Source organism: Anoplopoma fimbria, chromosome 17 (genome assembly GCF_027596085.1).
Source record: "Anoplopoma fimbria isolate UVic2021 breed Golden Eagle Sablefish chromosome 17, Afim_UVic_2022, whole genome shotgun sequence".
NCBI lineage: Eukaryota > Metazoa > Chordata > Actinopteri > Perciformes > Anoplopomatidae > Anoplopoma > Anoplopoma fimbria.
The window spans coordinates 16762001-16779540 of NC_072465.1; the positions used below are offsets into that span (position 1 = coordinate 16762001).

The 17540-nt window shown below is 38.1% G+C and overlaps 1 protein-coding gene across 1 annotated transcript in view; it reads right to left on the bottom strand.

Moving 5' to 3' along the window:
• Positions 1 to 17540, bottom strand: part of ca16b (carbonic anhydrase XVI b) — a 94852-nt gene that overhangs the window by 35396 nt on the left and 41916 nt on the right. Inside the window, exons 3-4 of the mRNA XM_054616290.1 lie at positions 10688 to 10867; positions 4211 to 4359 (exon numbers count right to left, since the gene is read on the bottom strand). Of these exons, the coding sequence (XP_054472265.1) occupies positions 4211 to 4359; positions 10688 to 10867 (329 nt within the window). The remainder of the gene's footprint in view (positions 1 to 4210; positions 4360 to 10687; positions 10868 to 17540) is intronic.

Consider the following 17540-nt stretch of genomic DNA (forward strand, 5'->3'; position numbering starts at 1 on the left):
CCCTAATATATTATGAGAAAGGATCTGCTTATGGTACCCTGAGGCAGAAAAAGAAATCCACTGTTTCATTTTTCATCGTGCTGTTAGAGCGAACAGGTGGTCCATCTATCGATTTCCCCACTTCACTCCCATGAAAGAGGCCGTGGTTAGATTAATGTCAAGCTTGTGAGCCAAAGGCCGAGCAGCCGTGTTTGTTTTTTGTTTTTGTTTTTGTTTTATTAACATGACTATGTTCCAAAGGCAGAGCAGCTCTATAATGCAGCTATTTTATTTTTTTCTTTCCAACGCCTGTACCCACGTATGAACTATATGTGGGTTTTCAATCTCCTAAGCAGGTGGAATAAACATTTTTTTGTTGTTGTTGAGTTGTTGTTTTTCTCAGACTATAAGCATAAATGCTTTATGTGGGGTGTTATAAGTGACTCAGGGCTGAATGTGACTCATTTGAAGTGGAGAGATAATTAGACAGCAGATTGGAAAACAGTCTCTGTTTAGCAGAGACAAATAAGCCCTTGAGCTCAACCTCCAAGGTCATGCTGCTCAACTCTCGAAGAACAAAAGATATACAAAACAAAACAAAAGCCAACCTCTGCTGTGAAAGATCACTGGGTTTGTCAAACACAAACATTTATGAACACAAAATTTTGCTGCTCATGTGGTGTCGGATGAAATATAATATCAAATACATCAAACTCTGTCAGGGCATAAATATCAAAATGGCATATCTTAGAGGATGACGTTTAATGGCCAAAGGCTAGATCCGGCAGAACCGCGTTCCCTTTCAACCATACATCATTTGATTTCCCTCCTTCCACCTTCTGATTCAGAGAGTGAAATAATACATCATGTTTGATACATGCGGGCTAACTTATTGATAGAGAGAATCATTTTAAAAGGCAGACCTCCCACTCAGTGCTGTTTCCGCATATATGGTGCACATTTACGGCGTGTAGTTAACAGGAAACATCTTTGCGGATATGCGGATGGAATATTCCTTTTTGTACTTCCTGTAGCAAAGACCATGCATTCCCCAGGAGGATATGACTGCTGGGTTGCCATGTGTGGCTGTCTTTTGTTGGGCCTATTTTACTAATGCTGAAATTCCTTTGAACATTTCTCCATGGTGTCATTTAGTACCTCAACCTCATCATACTGAATGTCAAGTCAGTCCTATGAGGTCTGTGTTAACAGATTAAATAGTACGAGAAGAGGGTCACTCATCCTTTTCAGTTCTGAAAAATAATCACACTACATTTGCATCCAAATGGCAATGCTTTTGTCAATTCAAATGCCTTTATATATTAGCAAGAAATAGACGGATGCATGAGCCAAAACACTCCAAAGCAACCTTTTTTGTGTGATGTAGCCCTTCATCTTTCTTTCTATGTTCCCAATTGTGTTCTTTTAAATGGATTTTAAATTGATGGTTATTTAATTTAATTAGTTAATAATAATAATAATAATAATAATACTTTAATTTTATATAGCGCTTTTCTAGATACCCAAAGACGCTTTACATAGGGCGAAGACAAACAAAACAAAAAAAGAACACAAAGGAGCAAACAAAACAAACAAACAGAACATTTAAAAAAAAAAAAAAAAAAAAAAACTGGAGAAGCTGTGCGGAATGAGTCATGTAGTGTAGGGTATTATTATATTCCTTTATTGATCCCCATGGGGGAAATTCGAGAGGGAAAGGGAGCAGGGGTTAGCAGGTGAAGGCGATAAACATGGATAGGATTATTATATGTTTTTATAATGTATCCGACACAGTAATCCTGTTATTGTTGTGGCGCAGTGGAGAGCAGGGTCGTTTTCCATTCAGAGGATCGGCGGTTCGATACCCGGCAGTCGATGTGTCCTTGGGCAAGACACTTAACCCCAAGCTGCTCCCGAAGGCTTTGCCATCAGTGTGTGAATGGGTGAACGAAATGTAATGATACGTAATATCATGTAATGATATGTAATATCATTACATGATATTACGTACTGATTGTAAGTCGCTTTGGATAAAAGCGTCTGCTAAATGACTGTAATGTAATGTCTTGATCGCTCTTTTTGTTATAACAGGTTTGGTCAAGGTTTGCATTCATACTGTATCTTGTATCCATTACTTTAAACTGTTTATTTCAACATGTCTACTCCCTTGTACAATAGTTGTTAATCACTCTCACTTGTAGCACATAGTGTTCAGGTGTTACAGATGACTCATATTGGTTGAATGTGCTTCATGTGCAGTTAAATCAAGAAATATCAAACCTATTTAGAATCCTATTTATGGGTTTATTTGTGTATATATCTTTTGCCATATCCTTATTCTATTTTTTTCTTCCTTCCATTATTCAAAGCTACTTTTTCCTTGTTGGCTTATTTTTCTTATTTAAAGAGAGCTTCATCCTTAAATTAAGAGCACGTTAACCTTGGAGTCCATGTTCTTTAACAGAGCGGTCGATGCAAAAACCTTGGATTACACACGAAAACATGCCAAGCCACAAATCTATATTTAACATCTATAAATGATGAATCTTACGGGCATAATTCTCATAATTCTTCTTGCTCAGCTTTTTTTCCTAACGGCTGCCTAAATTGGTCATTAAAGAGAATCCCGTTGTCTTATTTAAAACCACGCCATCAAAGGAGCCATACGCACAACAGCTTTATAATGGCTGTATATAATCCAGTGCCCTTTAACACAACATTGAACACAAAGTGAGGTGGCAAAAATAAATCTAATTACTCAGCCATTCAGCATCAAAAGCTGTGCTTGCATGGAGAGCTCCAAAGAACAGGGCCAAGAAATAAACACGGGGGGACTCTAGCTGCGTGTTTGGAGATAGGACAGAGAGGCACACTAACAGCTATTTCCTGTTTTCATACACTGCTATATTTACACTAATTATTAACCATTTGACAATAGAGGGGATAAAAAAACAAAACATTTAGAATAACCCCACAAAATGTCAGAGCAAGACACATTTACTAATTCATTTTAGATAATGAATAGAAATGGCATTGTAAATCATAAACATTTGAAAGGCACTAATAACTAATTGTCTGCAGCACACACAAATAGTGGGATTTTTCTTTAATCCAGGAGCCAGAATAAATAATACCAAAAGGGTTTCAGACTTAATACCCTTTATATCTGTGCTACAAGAGTGGGTGATAATTTATTTTCCGCTTTTCTTTATTTCTTCTGCAGTCTGTTCTCCCTTTGTTTCTTTTGTCTGCTATTTGTCTTCTGGCACAAATGGCACTGAGAAATGTGTTGTGACCTTGTGTAAAAAGCATTTTTAGAGCAAGGAAAGTACAAACTTCTGCTTCATTGTTGATCGTATTCAAACTATGCTCTACAAAACTTTACTTTTCCTCAATGCCTTTTCACTCTTCTTTCATTGATGTGATCTCCTTGACATTCTGCATTACACTAACACATACTCTATCATCTCCCCACATGCACATTCTTGTACTTTGTACTTTATATTGTCAACTTTTGCCTCCCCTGGTCCATATTGCAAAACTGTGCACTTTTCATTTCTTACATTTTTTTATATTTTCTATTGTAAATGCATAAAACTGTATTTTGATTAACAACAGACCATTAACAGCTGAAAGTAGCTAGTATGTGAGCTAGTTTGTTTTTTGTTTAATGTTCGGTTTCTTAGTCTTAAGGTTTAAAAGGGGTTCTATGGGGATTTTGTATTGCACTTCCATATACAGTTATGGAACTCACAAGAAAAAAGAATAAAAAAAGGTCTGAATCAAAGCAGCAGAGGCTGCTATCATAGCCATACTACCAGTCTCTAGTCTGGGTTAAGAATCAAGAATGCTGGATTCTAGGCTTTCCAACATGCATCGTTGGACTCTTCATGCCGTGTAAATCCCCACATCTTTCACACTCCACAACACTAGTACTTAGCTGCTATTTTTCTTTGACCTGTCTTTTCAGTGGGTCCAGTTCAGCATAATTTGGAAGCCAGCTTTTACACATTTTTTTTTTCTTTTTTACTTTTGACCACACTGGATTGGGTTTTCTTTCACAATCAGCACTCAAGTACCCAGTGGTACTTCTTTGAGATGAGGTATACAGAATTTTAGAAGCACCAATGTGCTGCTTCAATTCTGCATTAGGCTCTAATATTCAATATGGACCCTTATGGCTCTATATTGCACATTTGTCAAAGTGTATTGTGGTGACAGGATGCTTTACCTCTACAGGAAACCTTCTGCCATTTATGCTGTGTTCGGAGCCTGCTGATCCATTACTATGGCCCCAGTGAAACTCCATCTTCTCAGCCTTAAAACGCCCCGGTAGTCCAGCACCTCTTACAAAGTAGTCATCCTTCAGGAGAACAGCAACTGGAGACAAACAGGGGCGGAAAAAAGAAAGAAAGATTGAATCAAACAAAGAAGGAAAATTAGTTACACTCATGGCAACAAAAGGGAGATATTCAAAGAACTGATTCTACAGAAGCTCAGCGCGGCGATGGCTGTTCATTTTCTTTGTTATCCGTTATCTCAAGATCACAACTTAATTCCTATTATCTAAGCTCTCATCTGTTTTTTTTTCCTGTAACGACAACTCAATTATCGCATCATCTCAAAATAACACATTTCAATTCTTTGGTGTTCATATTTATTCTATAAGCTTTTGATCCAGACACAATGAACTTTGTTATCTCCAAATATCAAACATAATCTGTTTTCTATAATAACATGACAATGCAATTTCTACCTGCTTCAGAAACTGATTCATTTATCAGTCATAGTCTCTCCCTCAGACTTTGTCAGTATGAACTAACAACTTTGCAAAGATTGTAGACTCGCTCTGATTTGTTTTTGTGTTTAATGCATATGTAAACTATTCAAATTCCACACTCCCTTTGCTACCTTCATGTTCTTGATGTTATTGTATGTCAATCAAGCTGCCTTGAACACAGACTTGGTTTTGTTCTGAAATTATCACACAGAATATATATTTTAATCGGGACTCATTAATGTGCTCTTATACTTTCATTCGAGGATATTCAAAGGGATAAGAATATCACAACTGATCTTGACTCAGGGGATTGAGAGGAGCAAAAGAGGGACATTTTGCTACTTGGCAACCCACAGCTTGACATGATTTTGTTTCCGTAGGATGCTTTATGTGGGGAAACATCATTGCTAGATACAAAGTCAGTGGTGGGCACATTCACAATGATGGCACTGATTTACGCACACCAGCCTATTCCATCGGCCTTGACGTCCCATTGGTTGACTCTGGGGTGCTGGTGTGAACAGCTACAGGCAAAGCCATCCTCTCTTAAACTTGCTGTATGGTTCGCTAGGACGACATTAAAAATCGCCTGCTTTGTTATCTTCTTCCGGCGGGTAGGTTTGTGCAAGGCTGTAATGTCGTCCTTCAGCTGTAGAAAAGCAAGCATTTTAAAATGACCTCTCATGCAAAGTTACTAGCAGTTTCTGCATTGCTGAAGGTTAATCATTTTGTTTCAAAAAGATCTTGTAATTAGGTATTTATTGTAGAATTATTTTTAGGCTGTGCCACTATTAGTTATGGTAATTAATGTCCCATGAATGCATTGTAAAAGTATTTACAGTGCGTGAGTTTCATTACTGTACACAGAAGAATATGGTTTTAAAAATAAGACTTTGAAAGAGTTTATGAACACAAGCACTAACACATTTTATGACATTTAATTTGTCAGTGATCTTGTTACAGTTTAATGCTTAATAATTTTGTGAAAGTGTAATTATACAGAAAGTATAAAAGTTCAGGCCCTTGAAATCTCAAAACAGGCTGTGATGAAAGTATTATGTGCGCAATTTTAATGTTCAATAATGTTTTGGTCACAAATCTAATCCAAACCAAACTGTGAAACCTAAAAAGTATGTTAGGTTGCCAGTATTCAAACTAGATTTTTGTAAATCCAATTTTGCCCTATCTATCAAAAGCCTGCCATTCAGGTAGGGAAGTGATAATAAAACTTTTCAACAGCATGAGAAATATTTCTGCAAAACTGAACTCTAACCTCAGTATCCTCAAAAATGACAACTTTTGATAGATATTGGTGTTTGCTTAAAGAGAGCTGACCATATCAAACAGCATAATCACAGAGGGGTTGACACCACAGCTTTAATGTTAAATGTTGTTGCTATCTGCAAAGAAAAGTACATTGACCCCCAAATATCTCATTTTCTGTGGAGAAATGTATCATTGTTACTAGCTCGAGCACTTTTAAAATCCTGCAATGGCTTCTGAGTGGATTTTTTAAGGGTCATAACGTTTTCCCAATTTATAGTGGGCCATGTAATCCTCCCCCTGAGGTTAAAACAGACATTACTGCTCTTATGAGATTTTTACATGACAACAGGAATTTGGATTCCCCTTAACAGTTCAGCCTGTCTGCTTTTCCTGGAAGCTTACGTTTGTAAATTTGCTCAGCAGTGTAATGAAAGGGAGAGTTTAAGCTCTTATTAGTTCTTCAGTTTTACATGACATCCAAAACACCACCATGACAAGGACTATTACCATCCTTCTGCTGTCCTTGCTGAAGTTATTTGTTAATGTATCTATAAACCTTTACCACGTCTACATTTGACATCCATAGCCAGAGCAGTACAAGTGCTCTGTCGGCTGATCCCCCTGTTACAAGCAAAGTCAGCCTCTTTGAATATGGACAGCCCACTTTTAATCATATCACACAAAGCAAACCACGAGGATGAGCTTTTGTACCAGCAAACAGACTGTCAGCAAACACAGATGACATGATGAACAAGCTGTGCAGAGGGATGACATCAAGGTAAGTGAAACAGATCACCATGCCGTGATTACTAGAAGGAAGAATCAAGTGTGAGATCCAGAGAAGAGGAAGAGGGAGAAGTGAAGATCTGAAGAGAGGAGAACCTTGTGTGATGAAGGATGAGCTTAGCCCCTGTTGTGAGGCAAGAAAGAATCCGCCAGCAGTATTAATGTGCCAGTGCTGCTTAAGCTGATGGCCCACAGTATGAAGGAGATGGAGGAGATTTTCTGAGACTAAAAGCATCAGCTCAAAGTGAAAATCAGTCGGTAGACGAAATAACTATCCATCACATGATCATGATTGAGCAACTCTTTTGCAAAACACATACATAGTCACAAGGATGGTAATAAATCTCTGTTTTGCTGTTGTTGAGTTAGTGTAATCCTGTCTGCAAAATGAGGAAAGTCAAGGAAAGGGGATGCTGGCTGGTCATGGGAGTTTCATTAGAGATGCTGCCCTGGGTGTGTTTGAACCCTCCAACAGCAGAGCAGGAATTAGAAGCTAAGCCAAAAAGACCTTGAATCACACCCAGTGAGAGAAGGGGAGTGTGTGTGAAAGTAAATCCTTGATCAATGCAAATGTCCCTGGAGCCTTCCGATTCCATGAATTTGGTCGAGAGTTGTTTGAAATTTAACTGAGAAATGTTTTGTTGAGAAACACCGCTTGAGTGGCAGTAAGTCAGCTCGATCTCAAAGCCGGTCAAGGCACAAGGGAACCTTGTGAAATCAATCTCGATGAACTTCTAAGATCTATTCACTCAGTTCTTAATTACAACATTGACTTTTAAATAGAATGAAGGATGATAAACCCCCTCTTTGCAGGATTTGAACATTTGGCCTTCAGCAGCCCCTAGTGGCAGGGTTTTTCCTGATGCAGAATTGCCCTAGGCATGAAGCACGACAATATGCATAATCAGTCCATGAACAATAAAGGCAAGGAATCTGTATTACCATATTTGACAGAAATTCATGCAAAAAGCTTGACAGCCTGCCTCTGGATGGTAAAATTTAGATTGAATACTACCGTTAAAAAGAACATTGTGCCCCCTTTAGGAGGATCTATATACGGAAATGGAATGTAATATCAATAATTATGTTTTCTTAAGGGTTTTATCACCTTAAAATAACCGTTGTTCTTCGTTAACTTTAAATTAGCTGTTAATATCTACACAGGGAGTGAGTCCTCTATAAAGAACCTGCCACCATGTCTCTAGAATGGAAAAACCAAACACTGGCTCTAGATAGGGCCATTCTTTTTAAGTTTTTGCATCGGCCACTGTTGTTCTATTTCATCCTTACTGACCGCCAGAGGCAGTGCTTAACACTGAATGTCTTACATCTCTCCAACATTTAGGTGGAACAAGTTCTGGTGTTATCCCTGAGATCGGTCCTTTTCAATCTTCTCGCTTACGCGGGCTAACTATCATGGTATCATCAGCTTAAGCTAAAGTCTACAATTAAGATTTATTGGAGCTCTTTGCTTGTAGCCTCTTGACCACCGGTCAGAGTTGCAGATCTCTCGCCCTCCAAAGGCTGCTGGTTGCGGTTCTTCTGCCAAGTACCTCTGCTTCAGCTGTATGGGGTAAGTACTTGGGATTCATCGCAACTCTGTTGATATAAGTCATCCAGTGTTAAACCGTGTCTGTGGTCAGTAAGGATGAAATAGAACGAAAGTTGTGCATGGTTTTACGAATCCCGGAGATGGCAGATTTTCATTGTTAAGCACTGCCTCTGGGGGTCAACCAGGATTCATAGAACCGTAGTTACATCCATAACTTTTGTTTTCCTACACGCTTGGCACACCTTGCACATTTAAAACAACAAAAAAAAGCTTTAGTTAAAAATAAAATAAAATAAATAGCCAGTTATGACATGTATAAATCAAAAGAGAAATAAAATGTTTATAAAGCCAGCAATATCGCACTGGTATGGTCAATGTTTCTGCTCACATACATCAATAGTCCGAAGCACATCTCACTGAAGGTTTTACATATCAGACTTAACATTTGGGACTAGAAGCTTCCCTCTTCATCACTGTTGTAGCTGTCCATGTGAACAAATGACTGAGGAAGCCAGCAAAAAGTAGTCCTAGTCTCATGACAATATTCTGTATATGGACAAAGAGGTATACGATTTGTGAAACACTGCAGCTAAGATGAGAGGACATATGGCATTAATTCATTTTCATGTAACAAAATGCTCAAAGCCACGATCAAAGTTGAAGTTGAAGTGTCACTAACGGGTATCTGCTCGACTCCTAAGGACCACAGTGCTGTGACAATCTCACAATAACAACATCTTTAACAACTTCAGAATAACACAACAACAAAAGATTGTCAGTGCATGAACATCGATTGTAGACTGGGCATACACAGTGTAGCATGTATACACTAAGACCACTCCGAAGGCCAGAGATTAATTTGAGGAGAATGCATCAGATTCAAAACTTTGAAACTGTCTTCCAAGGACATGAAGGACAAATGTCTACAAGGATCAACAACTAACACTAAAAGATGTAGGCTAGTCCTTGATGACATTCATCCACATTTCAAGTTATAAAGACAATCAAATGCAGCCCTGAAAATAAATGCTGACAAAAGTTATCTACTGCTTTTGACTTTGTTCTGAACTGTGGTTTTTAGGCTTTGGTAGAGATGAGCATCAGCTAACCAAGTATTGAACAGAGCCAATAAGCTGTAATATGATTGATCCACCTGTCCATTCATTCATCATTGAATTGTCCAAATAAAAATAAAAAATCTTTAAATGTTATTTAAAGTTGTTAAATATTTGAAAACACACTATATCCTGAAGTGCATTCTCCTTGGTAATGAAATAGTTCTTTTACCATTAAAAAAAAAAGAAGTAATCTTTCAATGAGCAATAAAGTCTTCCGGTCATGTCATGTCATGGTATTTCCAAAAGGGCAGTTTTAATGGCAGACTATTTAGTTTAATAAACAAGATAAAAGGTATGTAATTTAAGGAAAATGTATTCTAAATTAATTTCACAATACTGTGAGGTGAATTTGCTAAGTATTAAGTTGACCTCTTCTAAACAGTAAATGCATTATGACATTTTTTGGTAACATTGTTCCATTTCCTAATTTCACAGTGCTTAGCCATCTAAAATTGCTTGTGCCCAAAAATTACAGCCAGCCGTGTTATTTCCATCTTTGTAAATAAGCAGTCCGCAGCATTGCTCGGCTGTCCCAGCGGTCTTGGTTGTCATGGAGGCTAACAACTCTTATTATGATCAAACGGAAAAGATGAAACTACTCTCAGAGAGAAACAGTGCCAGAAGCAGAGGAGATCAATTAAGGTCAGGATTTTCACACCAATGGTCCACGGATTAGCGGATTGAAAAAAAAAAAAAAGTGCCAATGGTTTGAAGTAGCAGTTTTATCGAATAAGCTTCAAAATGTTTCTGTAAACAAGGCATGGGAAGAGAATTTGTGGGCAAAACAAAAAAGGCAATAATAAAACACTGATAGATTTACAAGAATCATTACATCATCAGAGTGATACGATTATGTGTGATTGCTGCGTGCTTTACTGAAACATTAGATTTTGGGTCATGTTGGTATTTGATATGGATACTGTCCTTTATCATTGTGTATATACATTAATAACATTGTCAGTATACATTTTTAAATGGTTAACTATCTGGAAATCACCTTTATGGATAAAAAAATGTCCACTAATAATGTCTGATTTTGGCTAATTTAGTAAATAAAAACTCTAACTAAAGAAAATTAAGGTACTTCATAAAAGTCATGCAAAAAATCATTACCATACAAAGAAATTTGAATTTTGGTATTATTATATCAATGTCTAATGGAATTTAGGGGCAAAACTAGTCCTTAACTAAATCTGTGATGCCCACCTGTCTTTCCAGTGTTTTTCATGGTGGTCTGGTTGGAGGACTCAGCGTTGAACTTGTCAAGCACCAGCTCCTGGTACTCCTCCGAAACCGAAGCTTGGTCATCTGCAATGTCCACAGGTGATTGGTTCCTCGCAGCACATTCTGGGTATGAGGCAGCCCAGCTTTGAGGTCCATGGCTTCCTGCAAAAATAGAAGAAGCAAGAGCTTATGAAATATGTAGACTAGTCCACAGAATTCCCTTTTGTCTAAAGATTTTAGCTATAACACACATTCGAAATTAGAACCACTGTGACAAGATTACTGCTACAGTAGTGGCCAGGTTCCAATATGCCCTTAACGGATATTGAGAGAAAGATGACAATTATTCTTTTATATTCATTCAGCTGCAGTGCCCTCTAAACCCCTCCAACAGCTGGGAAAACATGTAAACACAATGAAAATTCATTATCTGGCTACAGGCAATTCCAGCGTTAATTTTCCATATATGTTATAAATATCCAAATGAGGCAGATCCTACAGTCATACACTGACTAAAACTGAGCCTACAATGGGTCGGAGTTAATGTGGGTCTATGCCTCGGATAGGTTTAAGAAAACAAAAAAACATTACACCAAATAGGCTATTCAATAGAAAACACTCCACTTTAACAATTAATGTGCAGTGTGTGCTGCAAACGAACTTCCTGTAGAATCCCCTTCCACTGTCTGCTCTTTTAATCCTCTATCCCCTACAGTGGCGCTTCTACAAAGGAATAATCCACAACCGACAGGGGTCCCCTTGATCTCTTCTCGGGTACAATGGGCCAATGCAACAACAAAAGCTGGGGGATCAGGGGAACAAGGAAGCATGCATGGATTTGAACTTTTCTGGGTTAACACAATATTCATGATCCCATTCCCTACAGATACTGGGCAACTTTGCTCCTGGCTCATGGCAAAGATATGAGAACTCCTCTTTACTAAAACACCCTGGATAAAGGGTGGCTTTATGTCTTGTAATGTATAAACACCTTACAGCCACAGACACTTCGCTCAAGACACTCGAAGAGACGACGCCAATCTGGATTATTTTTGAAGAATTCTGTTTTTTACCACGTCAGCCAGTGGACAACCATAAACATGCACTGTGGGGAGTGCAGACATATAAGCAGGCATCATTTAATTCATCTTTCCGATGAATGTCAGTACGTTAGGAAAAGACTGCACTAAACACTGATAAGCGCTTGGAAATGTCTCAGACTTGTCCCGTGATATTTAAATTAAGATCAACTGTCATCTAAACACCACCCACAAGATTATCGCCTATTGAGGTCTGGATTACAATTGAATGTTGTAATGGATTTGAGATGCATTTCTAACTAATGACTGCATCAGTTAGCAGGATTACATTTGTCAGTCATGGCTTTAGACTTACCAATAACTCCGTTTTAGTGCAACTCCCCATATATTTTATGTCCTAGAACAGAGCCCATTAGGAATGCAATACTATTATTATAAGGCATGAGAAAGCTACTTGTCAATCTTAAATACACAGAAGGGATTTATCTTTACTCATTTCAAAGGTATTCAAAAAAGTGATTGTTTCATGTACAAAATCCTCTGTTAATACCTTACGTAGAAAAAAAACTACGTATGAATGTAGTATTTTCTATTCCGATTGATTTGTGCTTGCTGACAGGTTAGCCATAACCTTGCCATCAACATGGAAGCTGTCAGAAGCTTAATTAAACACAATTAGTTCCATTAAACAATACTCTGATTAAAGGTTAAAGCTTTGTGAGGCAATATTTTTTTATATCATCACTGAAGCAAATGACTCCCCATAATGAAAAAGCCTTGCTAACAAGGCCAGTCTCACTGAGAATCGACAACATAATCAATGCGGGAGAGCTGAAGAAAAAAGAAAGTTGGACATCTAGCAGGCTAAAAGGAGTCTGATAAAGCCTGAAACATTGTGTGAAACATTCAATAATAACTCACAATTCTTTCGTTGAGCTTTAAGTTAAAACAAAATTGATTTGATTGGCCTTTGTTTCTCATCTTCTATTTCATAACATACCTGAGTATGAATACATAATCAATAATTCTGGCACAAATTAATTGGACTTACAGAGAAATAAATCTCCAGTCTATGTCTGGAGCCATAGAGCTAGAACAGAAAACCAAGGCCAATATATTGGCTGATATCAGCTCATTGCAGATATAATTGGTATTGTGTGTACATGTCTGCCGCCCAATAATTGGACAGGACAGAAGTGTAAAAGAGGGCTTGAGTAATATAGAAACACGGTCATCATTACATAGATTGTCCAAACTGACAGGTTGATTTTTCAGGAAGATTGTTGTTTATGTTATGAAGTTATATTATAAAAAGTTTGCTTTGGGCCAGTGTATTGGATTTTGTAAACTCGCCATTATCGGTATTGATATCAACATTTCAGCATCTGTCTGACTGTATGATGTATTGATCAATGATGGTGTTTGTGGACAACTTTATTAGTTCACTTTTAAACTTATACAGTTGTGTTATTTTTCAGTGGATATATCTGAATTTTTCCAGGACAAAAAATGGAGCTCAGAGAGTGTAGGGTTGGCTGTATATTTATGCAGTACACACTTGAGGCAGTTGTGCAATTGGTTAAGACTTACTTACTTCCATCCCATTTGTGTTTGCAGAAAATATACATTCTTTTTGGTAGAGCTGTGTGAAGCACAATGCCTCCAGTTGCTTTGAATATTTACCATTCCCTTAACCGACAAAGTGTGCTATGTGGGCTACCAACAATAAAAAACCCTGAGAACTGTTCAGGTTCTCTAGTTGGCAGTTTCAACACATATTTCTTGCATTCCTTCTTTCTCCTCTTAAGTGAATTGTGACAAGTTACCAAAAACATTTGAATGCTGCTACTGAGATATATAGCACATAAAATGTGACTGACATATCTCAAAATAACCACACATTCCATTGGTCCGACGTGTGTAGAGCGGGTAAATGTTAACTCAGAACATGAGAGGAAGTTATAAAAGCAACAGCCGTAGATTTATTGTTGGTATGCAAACATAAAGCTAAGATAAAAAATAAACATCATTAACATGTCAATAGTTTATCACATCAGAACCACATGTTGTAATAAGTTAAATATACTGAACACACTAAAATGTTTCACAGGCCACTTTTATTCAAGTGTAACTAGAGAAAAGTGTAATCTTTTGCTAATTTTCCACTAAAAAACACATTACAACCCATTTACTGCCAGAGAGATAATTCTGCCTTTCAAGAACAAAAAGGGAGGAGCAGCGCTAAAATTCAGATAAGTGAGGTCTTGCACAGCAGTCGATTAATCTGTCTCATTGCCATCCATCAGAATGGCTATAATCCTAGTGGTTAAGCCTTTCCCACTGCAGCCCCTCCACTCTATATGGATAAGGTGAACATATTAAAAATAAGTACATGTTTAAAAATATTGTAGATTGATTTATATAAAACATTACACGCCACATTTGCAACTATATTCCGCACATGGCTCGGAGAGATCGGCTCATACACACCGGGCTGCACGACACACTTATTCTAATGAAAATCTTTATAGGGGCTATCAGGTAATTCATGCGGTATGCTGAGCGTTTTATATACTCATGATGGATAGAGATGAGGTGGTTACACTGATGTTACAGCTCACCTTCCAGAAATATGACAACATTTAGCAGAATTTATCTGTAACCAACAATTCATAGGAAGCTGATGAATCAGAATGACCACAAAAAACAGCCCTGAGCCAAATCTGTGAACGAGAGGTTGTGAAGATTTTTGAATATTTGTGTTCCGATGGTAGATTGTATTATATAGTTATGCTGTTATGTGTGGTCTATGCTCATTTTTCTTTGAAATAAATCTAAATTGCTTCATGATAGGAATCAGATGTGTATTTTAAACCAGCCTGCAACACTCTGAGAGATTCTGAGAGACAGTAGTGCCTAAATAAACAGCACACTGATTCATCTGGTCAACTGTTTACAATAAGCAGTGACAACTTCTAATTGCAAGAGATTAGACAAAAGTAGCTAATCTGCATTGTCTGGTGTCCGTGAAGGATTCACACAATGTTGCATTTGCAGAATACAGACAATGACTGTTTACCGTATGAAACAATATTATAGGCTTCACATTACCTCAAAGAAATTCAGCAATTGTAGCAAATGCTTCAGCATTTGAAGCTGCAGTGGCCATAAGCCGAGTATTTACCCCATCTTAACAAAAGTCATAGTTCTCATAGACTGCTTTTACCAGTTTCAGCAACGTTCTGCAACCTTGAAGGTGTTTTGATCCGTTGCAGCACAGGTTCAATAAGATAAGATAAGATAAGATAATCCTTTATTAGTCCCGCAGCAGGGAAATTTGCAGGATTACAGCAGCATAGGGTAAAGTGCACACAAGAGACATAGTAAAAGAAAGACAAGACAATGACAAAACACCAATATTATGACTGATACAATAATACTTTAATTTATTATGATCCATGTTGAAAGTAAGATAAGTGATGTTTGTACAGTCCATACTGTTTGTTAACCCGACCTGTTCTGAGCTCACTTCTGTGTGACGTGACACCACTCTAGTTTTAAGTAAAACAGGCACATGTTTCTCTCAATCTGGCACTTTCAGTTCCAGGCGTCATCCCATTAACCTTGGGATAAACAGCCGTGCCTGTGCTACCATGGCAATGCTGACAGAATGGCAATTGCCTTGTCATTTCCGTTTTGTCCCTCTGAGAGAAAAGCATCCATGCTGTATGCCGCCTGGCAGTCCTTCCAGCAATTGGCACACTAGCACTTGCAAAAATCTACGCTGATCAGTCCATATGTGGGAGTGGCACTGACCACATAACAAGGCCAACAGATATAAGACACAGTATGGCAGCAGTGAAATGGGTCACAACAGTTATTGCAGCTGTAGCAGTGTTAAGTGTGATCAAAGCCCTGGGTGTGTTGCAGAATCCCTTGAGTGAATGCAGGAGCATCGGAGCAACATTTTGAACAACATTCCTGCTGTTAGCTTCAATATGCTACCAACACTCCAGATGGTGGAGACACAGGCTTTGTAGCAGCCGTATCAAGTGTCCAGGTTAGACAACTGATGAGCTGATGGCTTGTACAACATGGAGCAAGACAGAATAGTCATGTAAGTCTAATCAGTCAGTCAGTAACGCTTACTGTACGATTGTTACTGACGTCTTAAAAATCACCAAATTTCAGGAAATTGCTGGGACACTGGCACTGTAACATCACTTATAAAAAAGGCGACAAGTATACATGGTCAGATGATCAAACAGGTTGAAAATAAACCCCCAGTTACATTTATTTGGAAGAGAAAACAAGGGCAGATGAAATGATTATCCACACTGCTTGTTCTCAATTACCGTTACAGTCCAACTTCCTGGTTCAAATTTGACATTTCATATGCAGTTGCTCCCACTCTTGAGAGATTATCAGTAGCATGACTGGTGTGCTCCATCTTGGTTTTACATCAAAGTAAAATGGTAGATAATCTGCTAGAATTTGCAGCTTGTTTACAACCTGTATGATCAACTGACTGCTCACATTTGTTGCCCTGTTGGGCTAATTTCTAACAACATCAATGTTTTTCGAGATCCAAGCAATTAATTTGGTTATTACAATGACATAACTGATGGTATAATTCCTGATGGTATGAAAACGAGACCTTATGCAGTAAATAAACTATGACAAATCAGAATTTTTCATCGTTGAATTTGTCTGAAATCCCTTTTTGTCAAGATGAGAACAGTCTCAACAGTATGTTTGGCAAACATGGACGATTTGGTGCTGCAAAATATTTATTTAAATACATAATCTATTTTATCTCAATTTTGACTGATTGACACTGAGATATTTCAGTCTGGACCAAAGTGTTGGACCAACGGCCTAACAGACAGACGGAAATTGCTTTCCTTAAAGCTATGCTGCTGGCATGGCAGGCCTTTGTCCTTTTTCTCAGATAAGCAAGGAATTCATAAGCATTGTGCCTCAAACAGACCCTTTTCCATTACCAAGATACTCCAGATACATATTCTTACACCTATTCACGAGAAATAGACTAATTTAATATTTTCCAAATTGCATGGTGCCTTAACTGGAAATGTGGAGAGCATTCAGAATGAAGTCTGAGCCGTGGTACTAACACAGGCGGACATCAGTCCTGTCTACTGTAAACCCCAATAACAGCTCCTTTGCACAAAACAAACCGACGGACATTGTCCCGTCCTCCAGCATCACTTCGTTTCGCTGTCTCTGTGTCCCGCAGATCTCTTTACATGCTTCCTGGCAGCTCTGTGACCTAATGGCTGGGATGTGATGAGGGAAAGTGGGGGAGCTCAGCTCACAGCTGAATGGACTGCGAGAAGAAAAGAGCAGACTCTGCTGAATGATGCCAATTGTGAGGGTTTAACAATAAACATACAGACTCCCAACCACACTAGGTAAAACAAGCAACCAGGGAGGATATAGATATAGATATATACAAATCCAATCACTAACTTATAGTTTCCTAATTTCTTGGATGGGGCTTAGTCTAACTCTTATTTTCTGTGCCATGTAGGTTTCATTTTCAGATGGACAAGAAGAAGAGACTGCATGCAACTACAATCAAAGTGAGGAAAATCATTCTGGCAAAATTGGGCCAGTCAATTTCGGTGTCTGCCCGTACCGAGCGTAAATGAGGTCATGCTGCCAAAACTACAAACTACTACACCAGAGTGTCAAATGAGACTGAACACCAGTTCAACAGAGATGGAGTCTTTTATTGCTGTCTTTACTGTACTGTTAAACAACTGAAATGTATT